At 44.3% G+C, this 18,285-nt stretch overlaps 1 protein-coding gene across 6 annotated transcripts in view; it reads right to left on the bottom strand.

Moving 5' to 3' along the window:
• The window catches only part of TENM2 (teneurin transmembrane protein 2), a 662,844-nt gene that overhangs the window by 126,053 nt on the left and 518,506 nt on the right, over positions 1-18,285 (bottom strand). For 3 of the 6 annotated variants that reach the window (XM_059174241.1, XM_059174242.1, XM_059174245.1), the window contains one exon: positions 17,143-17,355. The exons of 1 other annotated variant lie outside the window; for it this stretch is intronic. In XM_059174241.1, coding sequence (XP_059030224.1) covers positions 17,143-17,355 — 213 coding nt within the window. The remainder of the gene's footprint in view (positions 1-17,142; positions 17,356-18,285) is intronic. 2 more of the 6 variants (XM_059174243.1, XM_059174244.1) reach the window with 1 other exon arrangement.

The raw sequence follows: 18,285 nt of genomic DNA, 5'->3' as shown, positions 1-18,285 counted from the left end.
GAACCCCTTTTCATTCTGTTTGTGGTGATCCTGTCCTCATTTCAGAGTTGTGCACTGGACTATAGGCCAACGTGTCCCTTGTTCAAATCCTCATGCTCCAAAACTCCAGAAAACCCCTTCATTTATTTAGTTATTCCTTTCACTATTTCTTCCTCAAATTTGGCTCCTGATTTTTCACTAATGGGCTCTTTTGGAGCTAAGAAACACAGTACTTTTGAAGTTAACTCACGGTGGCTTCTCACTGTATCTGTCCCCACTGTTCTCCTCAGATATAATGTGGCTTCTCTTTCTCTTAACTTTTTTCAGGAGGGCCATGCCCAGGGAATCTCAAGCCAGCCAGCGCTTACTGAGCACCTGGTGTATTCCTGTTCCAAGGCAGAGGGTAATTTAGGTTCCTTCTGGATACTATGTTTTGCTGTGGAATGCCAGGCTTGACCAAACCAGAGGGGTTGTCCCTGCCAGAGAGCATCTTTCTTGGGAGGTACTGTCAAGATTTTAACAGAAAGGGGCAAAGCCATAGCCTGGGAGGAAACACAAATTAAAAGGAAACTCCCGAGCAAAGTGCATTTCTAGCTTCAGAATCCACTCCCAGCTTGGCTCTAACTACTTTCTTTATGTATTAGCCTCATGTTGTTTTCAGGGCCTCTATCTCCTTCCCCTCCAAGTCTTGGCTTGTGGCTTTTTACCTCACTGTGATCAGTATCAGTCAGATTTTTTTTTTAAAAGATTTTATCCATTTATTCAACAGAGATCACAAGTAGGCAGAGAGGCAGGCAGAGAGAGAGAGAGAGAGAGAGAGAGAGAGAAGAAAGCAGGCTCCCTGACAGGCAGAGAGCCCAATGCGGGGCTTGATCCCAGGACACTGAGATCATGACCCGAGCTGAAAGCAGAGGCTTTAACCTACTGAGCCACCCAGGCACCCCAGTATCAGTCAGATTTTAATGTCTCCTGAAAGACATGATTTTATAGCACTGCAATCTTTTGCTTTTACTGCTCAGAAAATATTGTGAAGTTGCACTCCTTAGCGTAAGCCCATCTCACTGGTGCTGGAAGCAGAAAGGTACATGTCAAAGTGAAGTTGTCCTAGCACGTGGAGGTCTGTCAGATGCTCCACTTTAAAGGAACTTCTTGGTTTGGCCAAGTACTTAACTAAACCTGGAACTTCACGGCAGCTTCGGTAACCTGTGCATGGCTGAGTGCTGAAACTCCAGGGGCTGATGTCCCTGCTGACCCGTGAGTCTGTTGGCTTGAGCATCCCTGAGTTGCACTGTTGACCTATAGGAGCCAATTAAACCCAAAGGCTGGCTCAGCCAGGTGAGCCTGAATGTGCTGACAGACCCACCATGAGGGTCTCCTGCATGGGCATTCTGTACATCATACAACAGGCTTTAATGGATTTGGCAGCACTGAGAATGCCTGTGGCTTCCTTATTTTGAACTTCTAGAATGTCACCCTGAGGCTACTATGATAAAGATGTCCCCTACATGGTGCACCTTCGACTCCCAAGAATGGATGTTTGTGTATGTATGTGAAAAATACAAATTATGATTTGTCTATGTGATATTTTGAGAGACATCATGAATGAAGGTAAAGAGAAGCCTTGGCTGACCTTTGGAAGCTTCCATTCTGAACAAATGAATAGCATGAGTTGATTTCTCCCAAGGCAGCACAAAAGCTACCTTTTTATATATTTGGTTATAAAGAAATACATACCTGAGGATATAAAGAGATGGCTTTTTTAAGCTACATACTTGAAAAAATTTTCAGTATTGATTTCGATCTGTTGAGATGAGCTAAGACAGAATGGCTGATTCTAGATGCTTAATCAACTGCACTTCTGACTAGACCGAGAAGGGATTTCCAGTGCTCTTCTGTGGAATCCTTAAAGTTCCCAATGAAAAGGCAGTTTCATTGGACTCTGCTCTAAAGAAGAGTATCCTGATTTGTGGGATCAGAGGGGAAGCTGGTGGGTATGGCAGCCTTTGCTGTCCCAAGTGTCACTAAGTCTAGTCCCCCCTTTCACACATGCATTTAGGACGGCCAGGTGTCGCTCTAGTTCTGCATCTGTCTCTGAAGGATGTCCATGGCATGCTCGCATGCAGAGAATGTGAATGGCTGTGGTAGAATATCATGCTGGGAACCGTTCCCAGGAATCAGCCGTCTGATCTGAGACAATTTGGAAGGAAGAGCAAGGCAATCTAGAAAACGGGGATACTTGTCCTGGGAAAAAGACCAACGGTTTTACACTGCCATACTGGAGTCTTCTCTCTGGGTCATGCCTGCAAAGCCCAAGGAACTCCCCTGAGTAGAGCAGGACAGAGAGCATATATGCCCATAAAGCAGAGGAGAAGGGGGGAGGACAGGGGGATGGTGCAGCAAAACCCTTGAACCCTGTCTAGAGGGGAAATGACCGTGGTGGAGCTCTAATCACTGCTGGCCAATGGGAATTTCTTGGGTGTTCTACCCAAGGCAACTCAGAGAAGATCTTCGTTCTGGCCTTCCACTGCACTGCTCTGGCCCTTGTCCTGCCTTTCCATGACCACTCCTGGTAATCCACTGTGGCCAAGGAGAGGGCACCTATCCCAGTTCTGTAAGGGAAAGGCTTCTTCATAGCTGTAATTCTATCTGTTTAAGGAAGAGAAGGGAGATGGGACCCAAGGGGCATGGATTAGATGGCCACTGTTAGTAAATGCAGATATCCAGAATCCTGCAGATACCCAGTCGGCGTTTCTAGGTCTTGAGCACTTGGCAAAGTAGAATTTCAGAGCATGGCATCACACCAAGGACCAATACAGAGATGTGTTGTAATGGGTGCAGATGAACCATGTGGGGCCTGCCGAGAAGTTAGATGGGCACACATACATGCATGCACTCACAGACGTGTACACACTCACACGCACGACAGGAATTAGTCACTGGCTCGGTTTGCTTGTATATATTGTTGAGATCTGGGGCTTAGCTGTCAGCTGGAGCAAACAGAAGGAAGATAAGCCAAAAAGGGCAGCAGAGGAGGCAGCAATGGGAAACCCTGCCTGCGCTTCTTGAATGTGGTAATTTGCCAATTGTGTAGACCATGCATGTAGACCAAGGAGTCAACCTAGCTGCCTGTTTAAAATATTTAATGCTGCTCCCTGTGTGTCTTGGGGCAATAGCTACCTGCTTGCCTCACAGGCCTGTTGTGAGGTTGACGGAGGCAACACAAAGTCTTTTGAGCTCCTTGGAGAAAATTCAACTTGTAAGTGCAAAGAAGTTATCACCATCACACCCTGGGCAATGAGACTCCTACCAGCAGAAACCAGTCACCAGGAGAGTTGGCATCCAAAAAAAAAAAGCCAAAGCTGTCCCAGTCTCAACCCAGACAAATGATGATGTTCCCTAACTCGATACTAATCTTGCCCTGGAGCTCGGTGTCAGCGGCCACAGATGGGTGACCCATGTGGCCTCCAGTCCTATTTGAACGGCTCATAGACCATTTCCACATAGTTTGAATTGCTTGCCAACATTTGAAAACTGGGAGAGTATGCATAACAATCCTGATACCCGGCTTTGTACTGAAAAATCGGAAATTTTGGTCAAGCTAGGTTTGCATTTCTCTATGGCAATGTTCAGTGGGACACAGGCCATGTCTTCCCTCCATAGAAGGGGCGTACACTCTCCAGTGTATCACCACTCCCTACTGTCTTCTACCCTTTCCAGTGCACTCATGGACATTGCTCCTGCCTCATCCACATAGGGGTGTTTGAGTCTACAACTCTTTCTACAGGTTCTTCTGTCCCAGTCCTTCCCACAGTCAATGAAGACACTGAATTCATAGTGCTCTCATTATCTAGGCCACCTCCCCTAACAGAGGAAAGGCCTGCCCAACCACCTCCTGCCAGGCGGAGACAAAAAAAGAACTTGGTTTATCCCATTCCCTCCCTTGCCAGTAATTCCGTCTTAAACCTCAAGGTTTTCTTACTTAGGGATGTCCAAGCAATAATCCAACTAAATTAGATTATAAGCATCGGAAGGTTTTTGTAATAAATAAAAATATAGATATAGCTAAGAGAAGATGAGATTTAATTAATGAATGTTATTTAACAGAACAAGTTGTGCCATATACGGAGGATTAAAAGATAAGAAAGGATAGGAGGGAAAATCAGATTTTAATGAGTTGCCATCTTCATTTGATTTAACCGAATTTCTTCCGCTGTTGAAAATATTAACACTTATGAAGGAGTCATTTGTGTGTATCCACACAGTTTGATACCTGACTGCTTTTTTAATGTAATTATATTGTGTTACAAATGAATTTAAACTGCCATTGGAAGTTTAAGGCTTCCATCCTTCCGTTGATCTTCTTGGGAAGCTGTTAGGAAGAAACAATGTGGAAAAAGAAACCGAAAATGATTGGCAGAAATACCGGGAAGGGTGCGTTTGTTAGAGAACAGCGAAGTCTCATGTGGGCAAGAAGACAGCCGAGGTCTTCAGTTCCTCAGACTGTCACCAGCCCCTGTGCCAACCACTTCTCTTTTACTCCTGCTACCCCTGGGGAGGCTTATGCTGCACTCAGCACACATTAGATGCTCAATAAATGTTTCATGAATGAAAGAATGAACGGATGGATGAATGAATGAATATAGTTGTCACTGCTCAGCTGTAACCACATGGAGGAGGTGTGGACCTCACACATGCCATGGAATGATACCCGTGTAACTCTCTTCTTTATGTTTGTAACGCCCATGTCCCTCCAACTGGCAGACAGATCCTCAGTGGGCCATTTCCAGATCTCTCTCTGCATTGCTCTTGCTCCCTGTGTTCTCTCTTCTTGCAGGCAGGGCATCCAGGTGCCTCAGTGACCTTCTCCTACAGGAGTGGAGCAGGTGGTGGGCCCAGATCCCTGGGCTACCATTAGGGGCATCAGCATCCTGGTCTCTCTTTGGGGAGTTTGGGGCCCTGGGTATGGTTGTCTGCCACCTCTATCTATCTAATGTGCCACCACTGCTAACTATGCTGTCCACAAAGATGCACTTGGGCAACTCTGGCAAGGACCTGCAGGTGCTCGTGATTTTTAAGCTAACATTTATGTAGCATCAAGGACTGTGTTAAATGCTTCACTGATAAGTGAAGTGCTCCCCAAAGTAGGACAAGGGTATTATTATTCCCAGCTTACAGATGGGAAAAGTGGAGGTACTGGAGATACCTAGCTTGCCAAATATCACCCAACTTGCAGTTGATGGAGGCTGGGTTTGAAACCAGGCCTGTTTGATTCCAAAGCCCATGCACTGAAGCCCTCTGCTGCATACTTCCCCTCTCCAGCCCCACCCTCTGAATGCGCGGTAACTACGTGAGGAAAGCACTGAGGATGAGGAAGTTCCTCCAAGGAAGGAAGAGGTTACCATCTACAAGCACAACGCGGGAGATGTTGGGAGTTTGGAGTGGGTGTTGGTGTGTATTATGTGTTTCCAACTGCTTAATTCTGGGTAGACTAGTTTCTGTGCTAGGCTTCTGTATGGTATGGTAATATTTCCTCTATCAGACCCCCAGAGAACAGGTCTGTAAGTGAATGCACATGGATCTTTCTTGGTCCCATTAAATGGAAATAAAAAGTTAAATTAGTTCATATTCAAAGTGTGGTGAGAAGCAGATAGCAACATGCTTAAGGGACCCAACTTGACTTGCCTGCATTCCCTGGATTAATAGGAAAAAGCTCGTTTCTCTTACCACCTCTAATATCTTCTTCAATCTCTCTCCCTATTCATGGGAATTGTTATCATCAGTGACATTTGGGCTTCCTGGGCTCCCATACACCTAATGTGGAGAAACAGTCCTATTGCCTGACTTGAGTTTCATGTCATTAGAGAGGGCATGTTTCAGTGCAAGAGCGTGACTGGTGATAGACAGCTTGCTAACTTGTTGGAATAAAATCAGGTACAAATGTTTCCTCTGTGCCTGTGAGGTGCTTATTTTATAATCTCTGGGAGCCCCCACACCCTGGCATTGTTTCTAGACAACTAGACAGGGCTGTCTGGCAATCCCTCTTGAAGTTAAACCATGATTTTAAAAATAAAGAAATGCAATTCACACTTATCAGAGCCCATCACTCTGCTTAGAGCTTTGGACAGATGACCCTTCTGAGCCAAGTTCTAACCAACTTCATTGCTAATTTGACCAGGTGCTGCTGCAGCTAAATTTGGAATCTGTGGGCCAGGAGTCTCAGCAATTTAAATCCCTCTGGACAGCAATTCTGTGGGACTTTTTATCTCTGGAATATCAGTTAACTCTTCCTTTCCCTGAAGTCTGGCAGGATATAGCTGGATGTCACCCATGATTAGAGTGAGCCGCCTCAAAGAGCCATGATAGAAATTGCTGGAAAACTGGTTCTAAGGGATATGGAGACATTTGCCTCTCCACTCCTTTTGTGACACCATTAGCAGAAGGATGGGAGATCACAGGGGCTCCTTTACTTGTAGTTGAGCTGGCTGAAATGGAAGCAACCCTTAACCGAAATAAGAAGGAAGAAGGAGATCTTCTCAAAGGACTAGTTGTGTAGATGACAGGGGTCCTCACTGATCTGAGTTGGAATTTAGAGCCTGGGTGTGTTTGAAGAACATGTGAACATCCCCCACCACTCCTGAGTCTATGGAAGGTATCTGAGTTTGAGGGAAACTGAGGAAACCGAAAGTGAGGAAACCAAATTGCCTGTTCTATAGTCTGATCCTGGGACAAAACCTTGATGGATAAGAGAGATGCTATAGGCAAATAAATAAATAAATAAATAAAGGGCAAGCTTCTTTCTCAAAGGAGCGTGGAAGCAGCTGATAAAGATTCCCAGTGTCGGCAAGTGTGGTGGCCTCTCCTTCACTGTGGAAACCCAGCAGGGCTTGAGTTAAGTGGACACTGAGGGTGCTGGTTGGCACACCTCTGGCAGTAGGAGGAATACTGTAGGGCTCCCCTGAAGTGAATTTTGTAAACATCAGGCCTCCATGAGGAGACCAAGCTTGAAGAATCTGAATGGGCTGACCATGAACATGTGAGACAGCCCTGGAAACTTCTAGGAATGTTCAGGATGCAAGTGGGGAGTGAGCTTTGTGGTTGGGATGAGCCACAAAATTAGAGAAGTAATGTCAATGATTCCTTATTTGTGAGACAGATTTTTAGGGCTTGGGGTGATGTGGGTTCTATCAGTCTTGGAATAGAACCTATGAAGGGTAGAGTGTGTCCCCATTCTATTTTATGAATGTCTTGTGTAACCTACTTATCTTGTTTTGACAATTATCTCAGTTCATGTGTAAAACTATAAAAACCTCTGCTACATTAATCTCCTCACTTGACACTTATTGGGCAGGAGGAGTCAACCACATCTTGACTGATCTGGGAACAGAAAGAGAGGTATATCACCACGGACCATAGAATGAGGTCTTTTGTGGGGAATCCCATGGCGAAAGCTATGGGAAAAGATTGAGTAGGCTTCTTAAGGATCTTAATAATAAAAAAAAAAACACTGGCTAGTAGCTTTTAATTACTTTGCAGCTGTTGCCTTCTATCACTGAGGACCAAAGAGGCCTCCCCCTTACTGATTACAATGAAATATGTTTTTAAAACTAGGGATACTTATTTAAAACTAGGGATACTTTTTTAATTAGAGGGAAGATTAACTAAATGCATTATATCTTGTAATTTAATCCATTCTAATTATCCTGAGAATGGTTATGATGAAATACTTAACTTTCTCCTAGTTGCTATTTTACATGTTTTTTTTTTTTTTCTTTATTACCCATGAAGAGAAAAGCTCAGAGATGGTCAATGATATGGTGGCTTTCTTTAAGTCTGCTTATAAAGATGCATTCAATGCATGATGAAAAGGATGAGAAGAAAATCAATAAACCCTGACTGTTGTGGGTTTTCAAAATGATGGTACCCTCTTTTCCAAAGGCAATAAAGACAAGACTTTAAAAAAGAGCTTGTGAAATAGAATGCTATGAAAGAAGTGGCTGGTGTAAGATTGAACCCCATTAGGCAGGCAACTTGGGAGGAAATGCAAAATCTGTTCCCTACATGAACATCTGGGATACTCTGTGTGGCTTCTGATAACCCAGGAGATGAGCAAAGGAACTGCAAAGAATCCCCAGATGTTACCCATGGGCATTGCTCCAAGGAGTCATGCAAGGAATGAGGGTAATTGTGCAGTTCATTGGGCTGAGTAGGGACAATCAGTGCAATTCCTGAGTCTCCAAAAGGCATGTGTGACTCAACTGAGTTCAGTTGAGCCTCCTGGGTTATTATTCCTTTTTGTACAGAGCAAGTACAAATATAATCTTGGAGCCTAAAGTCGGAAAACGAGAGACCAGAAGAAGGTATTCTAAGCGTCACTGACCTGGCAGCATCCTAAATAGAAGAATTGCTAGGTTCCTTCTTAAAGGAAACAGTGTTATTCCAAACTGCTCTAGAGTATGTCTGGGTCCCTCGTTTAAGAAATGCTGGCTTAAAAGAATTGGAGTTTTATTCTACTCAATAATGACACAATTCCAAACCAATATTTCAAAAGACTTTTCTTTTGAACTATACTTATTATAAAAATGAAACCCAAAATTAAAAACAAATTCTCATAGACCTCTTGGCTTCCCTGGAATATGTCCAAGAAGTTTAGTTGGATAAATTTTGGTTGAAAGTAGCAAACCCCAATTTCACAATACGTTTCCATTAACATGAGGATATTCAGATGTTTGATTCCATGTATAATGGGGCTGTTTGGTAAAAAAAAAAAGCAGGTTCCATTCCAGGTAAGAGAGCCAGTTTACATTTCTCTGTAAGAAGCAGCTACTAGCGAGTTATAGAACAAAACTTTGCTTGAGAAATTGGTAGTGGGTAGGGGTTATTTTTGAAACATGGCTAATGATGGTAGGTTGGAGGCAGTTATATGAAAGGGAGGTTGAAAGAAGCAGAAATGAAATGAACTATTGGGACTTCATCAAGATCAACAGCTTTTGCACAGCAAAGGAAAGAGTCAACAAAACCAAAAGATAACTGACAGACTGGGAGAAGATATTTGCAAAAGACATATCAGATAAAGGGCTAGTATCAAAAACCCATAAAGAACTTACCAAAGTCAACACCCAAAGAACAAATAATTCAATTAAGAAATGGGCAGAAGACATGAACAGACATTTTGACAAAGACAACTTCCAAATAGTCAACAGAAACATGAAAAAGTGCTCAACATCACTTGGCATCAGGGAAATACAAATCAAAACAACACTGAGATACCACCTCATCCCTCAGAATGGCTAAAACTAAGAAGTCAGGAAATGACAGATGTTGGCAAGGACACAGAGAAAGGGGAACCCTCCTACACTGTTGGTGGGAATGCAAGCTGGTGCAGCCACTCTGGAAAACAGCATGGAGGTTCCTCAAAAAGTTGAAAATAGAGCTACCCTATGACCCAGCAATCGCCCTACTGGATATTTACCCTAAGGATACAAATGTAGTGATCCAAAGGGGCATGTGCACCCAAATGTTTATAGCAATAATGTCCACAATAGCCAAACTATGGAAAGAACCTAAATGTCCATCAACAGATGAATGGATAAAGAAGATGTGGTATATATACACAATGGGATACTATGCAGCCATCAAAAGAAATGAAATCTTGTCATTTGCGACAACGTGGATGGAACTAGAGGGTATTATGCTGAGTGAAATAAGTCAATCAGAGAAAGACAATTATCATATGATCTTTCTGATATCAGGAATTTGAGAGGCAGGGTGGGGGGTTCTGGGGGTTTGGGAGGGAAAAAAATGAAACAAGATGGGACCAGGAGGGAGATAAACCATAAGAAATTCTTAATCTCAGGAAACAAACTGAGGGTTGCTGGTGGTGGGGAGTAGGGGTGGGGTGGCTGGGTGATGGACACTGGGGAGTGCTATGAAATGTGTAAGCCTGCTATGGTGAGTGCTATGAAATGTGTAAGCCTGATGATTCACAGACCTGTACCTCTGGGGCAAATAATGCATTATGTGTTAATAAAAAAACAAGTTAAAAAAAAAAGAAAGTAGCAGAAATGTCTCAAAGAGAAATTTATTTTAATGATCTTCCCTTGCTTTTGTCTTACATTGGTAAGAGATTATGGGGGTGGTGATGGGGCAGGGGGATGATGATGATGATGATGACATCAGCTCACATTTGTTTGGCTCTTATCTTATGGTAGGCTCTGTGCTCATACTTTACATATAACTTAATGAAGTAGGTCATCTCTTGTTTTCGCATTTGCAGACAAAGAAACTGAGGCACAAAAAGGTGAGAAAACCTGCAAGGATTTGATCTCAGGCAGACTGACATATAAGCCTTATTTTATGTGCTTCGTTATGCTTGCATTGCCCTGAATCCAAGTAAAGTGGATATAGATAGATAAGCCTCTATTTAACACCATTTTTAAAATCAACTAACATAATATAAAGGAATAAGTGGACTCTGATTATTCAGACTATGGAAGGAAGTATTTCAATGAAAAGAAAAAATTTCCTAGGTAAACCGGATAACTGGAGATGAGCAGATGGAGAAACTAACAAAAACTACCATTGACTATCCTCAACCATTCAAAAAAAAGCATCATCAGTGGAGCCAACACTACATTGTATCCAGTCCTTTAATGTAAAGTGTGTATTATGGGATCTTACTTGGAAGTCCCCCCCATTGCCTTACAGGAAAGAGAAAGATTTGATTGTGCTAGAGTGGCCCATTCATATAATTCATATAATTTTGCATCCAAGTAATACAATTCAGGAGTTGGACCAGTCCTTAGAGATCATCTCATCCAAGTGTGTTCTAAATTCAGTCGATAATCTATTGCATTTGTGGTATGTGCAATATCTGCACTGTTATTTACTTAATATGTTTCTTTAGATTTATTCAGGCCTAATATTGCTACTTACTTTTGCCACATCCCTAAGCAATACCATGAGTTTGATGAGCTACTCATAGTTTTCCCAAACACATATTTTTAAAAACCCTACGTTACAATTCAGTAAATTATATTTCCACACCAACAAAAAGCATTTCATGCTTGGGACCACACTGTGGAAAGCAGTTATGTGGTCCAATCCCCTCATCTGCCGCAGGAAGAAACTGGGCTGGGAATGTGGGTGACTATGCCAAGAGCACCCTGGATATTTAGGGTAGAGTCAAGTCTAGAACACAGATATCCTCCATTATCCATCAATCTATTCTTCACGACACCACAACAAATCAGACAGTGAGTGATGGGAAAATACCCATCATGAATACCTACAGGGGCTCGGATCTCTAGGGCCCTCTTTGTGTTCCTTTCCTTTTAATGCCAAGTCTTGAGGGCATCTAGGGGGACCTGAGAATCCCAAACTTGGAAGAAACTTGTTTTTAATAAATTGAATGGTTGATTCTTTGTCAAAGCTGAAGTAACAGAGTACTCACTACTTACACTAGGGTAGAGAATTCCCCCCTCCCTTTTTTTCCAACAGCTCTTATTCTTCTATGTTTTCCTTAGAGTATAGAATCTTTTTCATGTTAACCCTCACCCATGGGTTTCTGTCCTGAGAGTTCCAAACTACTTTAGTTCTGTGCTCTTGTGAAATCAGTAACACTTCATATTAAGCTATTTATTTACATGTTGAGTCTGGCCCCAGCACTGTTGGCCACGGCTAGTGTATCAATAGGATCCTCTGAAACAGTAAGGGTATGGTATGGTACAGGAATGCTCCAAGTTACTGTGTCCCCACAGAGCTAAAACATCGAAGCTCCGTTCCCTCTTTTCTTCTACCTCCTTTTTTTTTTTTTTTTTTTTAAGTAGTCTCCATGCCTTGCATGGAACCCAACATAGGACTTGAACTCAAGACCCTAAGATCAAGACCTAAGTTGAGATTAAGAGTTGGAGGCTTAATGGATTGAGCCACCCAGGCATGCCAACCCCCTTTTCTTTTTTGATAGGAGCTCCTTACATGGGCACATATTACTAAATCACATAGGAAACAATACAGAAAAACAAAATTCCATTTAAACTACAGAATGGTCAAGCCATTAAGTGAGAGTGATCTTTATGTCTGTCTCTGTGATCTATTTTCCAACAGATGCTTAAAGCCCTTCTTCAACACCCAAGCCAAAACAGTCAACACTTTGAGTGATGAGAATCTGATTACTTGTAAGGCACTTTTCTCTTTTCCTTTTATTTTACTTTTTGGAGTGAGTTGCAAAGGTGTTCCTGTAACTTTTACCTTCTGGTCCTCGTTCTGAGTCTGGGTAGGAAAGTTGGATAGATTGCCTGATCCAGACTCAAAGAGAACAACTGGTCATGTGGTGGCTCACATTTTGGCCCAAGTGTGGGGGAAAAAAATCAGAAGTGTAACTCCGCTAAAAGTCTGTCCATAATCTCTAACAGTGAAGGACCATCCCTTCCAGTTTTCACTTCAAAAAGAATGGAGCTCCTAGTGTAGGTTCTAATAAGAGTCCCCAGAGGAATAGGTTAATTAACCAATCAGAGAATTAGCTGCTCCCACAGACGTGGTGCTAAGGATGGCTCCGCAGTGGCTAATTTCATCTCAACTTGATCTCATTGTGGAGTCATGAAAGCTCGAATGTTCAAGGATAATAGCTACAAGAAAAATGTTTCCATAACTTAGAATGAAGCTGGAATGAGATGCAGAAGCAGCTGTACTCAGTCTGAAGTTGCTTAAGTTTGATAGTCACTTTCTTCCCGTCTTGTTCCCTGTAGCTCTCAAGCTCTCTCCCTCTTGGACTGTGACCCTGTCTACTTCTGATGACAATCACTTAATCGTCATATCAGATTGTCACATGGCTGGTTTTACCTTGGGTAAAGATTCATTTTCCTTATTAACATCACAAGAACCTATTTCTTTCCCCAACCAATTAAAGAGGAAAAATAGAAGGGCCCCAGGGCAATAGAGAAAAAGAAAACTGTTCTGACTTGGGGCACATGGCCAGTCAGCCCCACAGAAATCAAGTCCTAGAAATCAAGTCCTCATGATTCTGAAATGCAACTGGAGGTCAAGACCACAGAGATAAAATAAACAAGTTGTAATCACTATTACCTGCGTTGCTCACTACTCCGATATCAAACAGTTCACCAAGGGTGGGCACCTGGTGTTGGTGGATTTATTCTGTGGGTGTGTTTGTTTATGTTATTCAGAGTGGAGGTCTGGACAGCCCACAGTCAGGAGACAATATCAACAATCCTCAGTTAGAATTTAGTTTCCCTCCTCTCATTCTCTGGCAAAATGTTATTTCTCCTTATACCTGGCTCCACTATTCTGCTCCCACAGCACAGGAACAATTACTCGGCAACAGACACTTAGCTGAGTTTACAACAGTTCACCGTGCTTTTTGACCTATTCTGTAGCCCCTTAATGCCTTGGGGGTATAGTCTGTGGATAGCCTTCTCATGTTCAATCCCCGGTTCAGTAAGGCGTTGGTGGGTGATAGAAACAACAACCCATTTTAGGATTATGTTTAAAGAATAAAACTAATCTAAGCACACAATGCACTTTCTGATTTCTTCCTAAGAGTAAACTGCAGCCTATCCAAATAATACTAATATATTCCAAAGATAAACAAGAATTGTGGTTCATCTGGATTCAAAGCATACTTCTTATCTATGAAATTTTGTAAGTTTCAGCCATACCTTACATTTAACTTGTTGGAACAATGTAACATAAGAATTACTGCTCGGTTGAATCCAGTCTACCAAGATGTTAACTCTAACAGCTAATATTGAAATGTTATTCTTTATATTTAAATCTTTAGCAATACGTACTAAATTTCCAAACATAAAAAAATAATAATTTGGTTGAAAATTCCAGAAATGCATTTGACCAAACATGGATAGATCCTACTCAATTGAGTTTTAGAAGTCTGTGTTTTTATCCTCATTTCCATGCGCCCACCTTGGCCAACCGCCCCCCCCACCTCCGCATCTGTCTTCTTGCTTCCTTCAGCACAATAAACGCCATCCACTAGTGCTGTCAATTGTTCAGGTGACGATTTGCAATGATCCTAAGAAAACCACCTCTTACCACAACCTTTTGAAAATAGGCTGCAGACAACCCTAGCACCCCAACACGATCCACTCAGGCTCAGCCTCACCCCAAATCTCCTAATGCGCTGTTTGCAGACTAGGTGCCATTTCATTCTTATTTATTTTCTATTTTCAAAATACAGCATTTGAGGCTCTGCTTAGAAAGGACCAAAAAGCCTCTCTTTCCTTTCTGTCGGTATCCCTGAGGAGGAGGACCAATTCTGGGCTTGTAAATTGTGGCATTTACTTAAAGTGAATTGACAGGAGTGTCTCCTCAAAATGAAAGTCTAAAACTGCACACAGCAGCTCCGGGGCCAGAGGTTGAAAAGCAAAAGAAGCAATTATGTGCGTCCAAACATCTCGAGATTCTGAATAGCAAATCTCACCAGCCAAGGTATTGTTTGGTTTTTTTGAGAGTGAGTCCCAGTGAACGTAACTATGAGGATAGAGCACCTATCCTACACATGAAACCAGGGAGCCTCAATTTCTCAAAAGAAAAGACTTTGGTGATAAATATCTTTATAACTTACAGAGTGTAAACGCATACGGTTGCGAGAGATTATAGTTCTGAACAAGAGACTTTCCTGGACCTGAGACTCCCTTCATGTTGGTAGCTTCACCTGATTCGTGAATTTGCACACTCTCTCTGTCTGCCGAGCGCTCACGCGTGTTAGCGCATGCACATGTGAAACTCAAACCAGGCACTTCAAGTCGCAGAAACACCTTCCCCCAGTTCATCTCACCCACAGGGCTGCCAGAAGGAAGCATCTCCTAAGTTCTCGTGCTGACCATATCCTCACCATCTCCTACCCAGACTAGAGGGGCCATCCTCCCATTTCATCTTCAAAGGCTCCAGAGACAGGAGCACTCCATTATTATTTTCTCCTCTCTCCCCCACTGGACCTTGTTGTTTCCTCTGACAACGTTCAAACCACAGCTGGGGCAGGGCGGGGGTGCTGTTCCTAAAGTGAGTGTGGACCAGCTGCCTTCTCTTCTTTTTCCATCAAGATCTGTGCAACTCTCTAAATCAGGGGAGGGCCGATTGCTCCCATAAAGGGCCAGGTAACCCAGGGCTCTGAGGACCGTAAGGTCTCTGTGGCAGGGATGTAGCACTTCGATGGAACGTGCAGGCTGACAACATTTCAGTGAATGGGAGGGGCTGTCCTCAACAAACACTTTATCTAATGGACACTGAAATTTGAATTCAAGTATCATGTGTCGGAAAACACCCCTTGCAACTTTTTTCAACACTTGGTCAGTGCAAAGACAGTCCTTAGCTTGTCAGCCATAGAAAACCAGTCAGCAGGTCAGCTCTGTCCAGTCCCCTCCGCTGTGGTTTTCCAAACTGTCCCAGTCTGTCTGGGCTGTATTCTTGTGAGCCATTGGCAGAGTGAGAATGAGTTGTAAGTGGGGGAGGGCCAGCGGGCTTGACTGTGGGGGCAGCAAAACTTCGCTGGGTGTGGGAAGGGAGCGCAGAGGGGAGAGGCTGGCTGGTGTGAAGAAAGTAGGATTTTCTACCTAAAGGTTATTGGTTGGCAAGAGCTCTTATTTGAGGGCGGTGTGAGGACTGAGGCCATGGAGGTATGGGGTTGGGGAAAAGTCTTTAAATCACCCCGGGCATGCAAAAAGGTCCATCAATAGGAACGCCCCTCAAGAGTGGGAGCTGCTGGTGCGAACTGTGAACTGGCTCGGTAGGGGGCTGTGCGCACCCTCCCTTGAGAGTTTTCTGAATTATCCCCCAGACTCTGCAGGGAACAGAAGATGAAAGCAGCCGCAGGGGAGCGGGATCTGGAGCATCATTGAGAGATTGCAAAAACAATTCACTGCCAACAGACTGTCCCGCCAGGGTCCCAGTGCTATGGTCATGGCCTAGATCGGCATGCTGCCCCTCAGATGCCCAATTAGATGGAACCAGGGTAAATCTGATGCAGAGTATGCTTGGTCTCTGCTTCACCACTCAAATGAACAGCATGGGAAATTGAGTCTGACCTCATGAGTCCGCCCTGGACAAGCTCCTAACACCGCCTCTCTCTCCGGGTAGCCAATCTGTCGACCGGGGCCTTAGGGCTAGGACAGAGGGGAGGGATGCAAACGTGATGGCTAGCTTCAAAGGTAACTGTAAGGGGACAAGTCAGTAGTTTGCTTGGAAACGTCTTTGAGGATTTTCTTGCAAGTGAGTGGATTAGCCAGCTTCACAGTGAACTCAAACCAGCATAAGCAAAAATCACAGGTAAGAAAATGATACTCAAGTGGACAACTTTGTCACTCTGATTGTCTGAGGGATGTGGAAAACCAAAGAGCTGTTGGCTCCCATCCTCAAAGGGATAACTGGATATATTCAATCCAGTTTCATCCTACCCTGAACCACAATATTGACCAAGAGCCATCAAAACCAAAACTGAAGACACCTAGAAACGATTACTCCTCAAGAGATAAAACAACCTTAAAAAAACAAACAACAAAACAGAACAAAAAAACCCCTCGTTGAGGAACTTAAGTAGAAAGGTGACCGAGAGAGAATGACATGGGGCCAGGGAGACGCTGAACGATGGTAGTGGTGATGGGGCGGATCAGGGCCCAAGCAGGATGCCTTGTCTTGGGACAGCAAGACGGTGCACAAACCTCTTCCAGGGGTCCCTGGCTACCCTGGAAACTTGGGAGTCCTGCCTTATAAGTCACCTGGCCTAAAACAAGTGAGTTCAATTGTTGCCAGCAAGCAGGGATCCAGTGATCCAGCCGGCGGGGAGAGTATTCAAAAAGTGGAGACTTGCAGACTACCATCATGGCTGGTGGGGATGGGGGGTTTGCTTGAAACCTTCAGGTCCTGACAATTTCCCATGCATGTGCATTTTTCCCTCCCCAAATCAGTCATTTGAATGGATTTTATCTGGTTTTGTTCCTTGCCTCCCAATCTAGAATTCTGGAAAGAAGGGAAAGCATTTTTTAGTTGGGGACTTTGCTTTTCCCTTCCCTAGCCCCCAGAAGATTTGGAGGGGCAGCAGGAATGTTGTAGAGCACTCGTGTCCCTGAAGGAACAGCCGGTTGCAATGCACGACCATCACTATAGATCTACGATTTATGAAAATAAAGCAATATGTGCCTGTTTCGGTGCCTGCCGTTTGCCTACCAATGGTGCAGTGTTCACCATTCCAGCCCTCTCGGCATTCACATTTGCCATCTTTACAGGTCCCGTGCTCAATGCAGCGGGGGTGGCACACGCGCTGGTCACAAGCTGCGCCTGTCCAGCCCTCTTCACAGCGGCAGACTCCCCCGATGCAGACGCCGTGAGTGCCACAGTCTACTGAGCACACTTCTGGAAGAAAAACAATGATTACAGCTCAACACCACAGCTGGCAAAACCCTCCACTGGAGGCCAGACCACACACATGGCCTGGGTCCCTGGAGCAGGCCCCAAGGCCCAGCAGGTGTGCCTCCTGGGGAGGCCTGTCCCTCCACTGGGCTGGGTACAAACCGTTATGTAGTTTCTAGAGCAGCGGTTTTCACAGTGGGGTCCCTCGACCAGCAGCATCGCTGTCACCTGGGGACTTGGTAGTCAATGCCAATTCTTGTGCCTTGCTTAGATCTCCTGAATAAGACGTTGTGGGAGTGGGGCTCAGAAATTGGTTTTCTCAAGTCCTCCAGGTGGGTTTGATGTGCACTCGAGGGTAAGAACCACTGTGCTAGAGCTCGAGGTCACCCCAGGTGGAGGTCAGACCCCGGCCATCCAGTTTGGCAAAGCTGTGTGGGAGGTGCCAACTGAGAACATGTATGTGCATCCTGACTCCCTGGCCAGCTATGATTTTTACCCTGTCGAGAGCTTGAACTGAACTAAGACCACTCGGGAACCCTGCAGCTCCATCCCCACGATGACGGCAAACCCACCCGTCAGCCCCCTCGGCACCTTGTGGCAATAATGTCTGCTCAGATTGTGCTGCATTTACACAGCCTCTTTCTCAAAGGAGCTCAAAGTCTTTTGTGCTTGGGGAGAAGACAGACAGACAGATATACACTCTCTGGCGTTCCAGACCTCTCACTCGAGGACAAGCACATGCCAGACATTCATCCTTACGACAGACTGCTGAGGGAGGCATGGCTCATCGTGCCAGGGGAAGGAAAACTCAATCAGGAGGGGCAGTGACTCACTCCAAGTCACACAGCATATCGGCAGCACGGTTGGGCCTTGGATCTAGGGGTCCTCCTCCCCCATCCTCTGCAGAGCTTGGCCTGGACCACCGGCATCAGC

The sequence above is a fragment of the Mustela lutreola genome, chromosome 5 (genome assembly GCF_030435805.1).
Source record: "Mustela lutreola isolate mMusLut2 chromosome 5, mMusLut2.pri, whole genome shotgun sequence".
Lineage (NCBI taxonomy): Eukaryota > Metazoa > Chordata > Mammalia > Carnivora > Mustelidae > Mustela > Mustela lutreola.
Note: the sequence above shows the minus strand (reverse complement) of the source record. Positions and strands in the feature narration are given on the sequence as shown.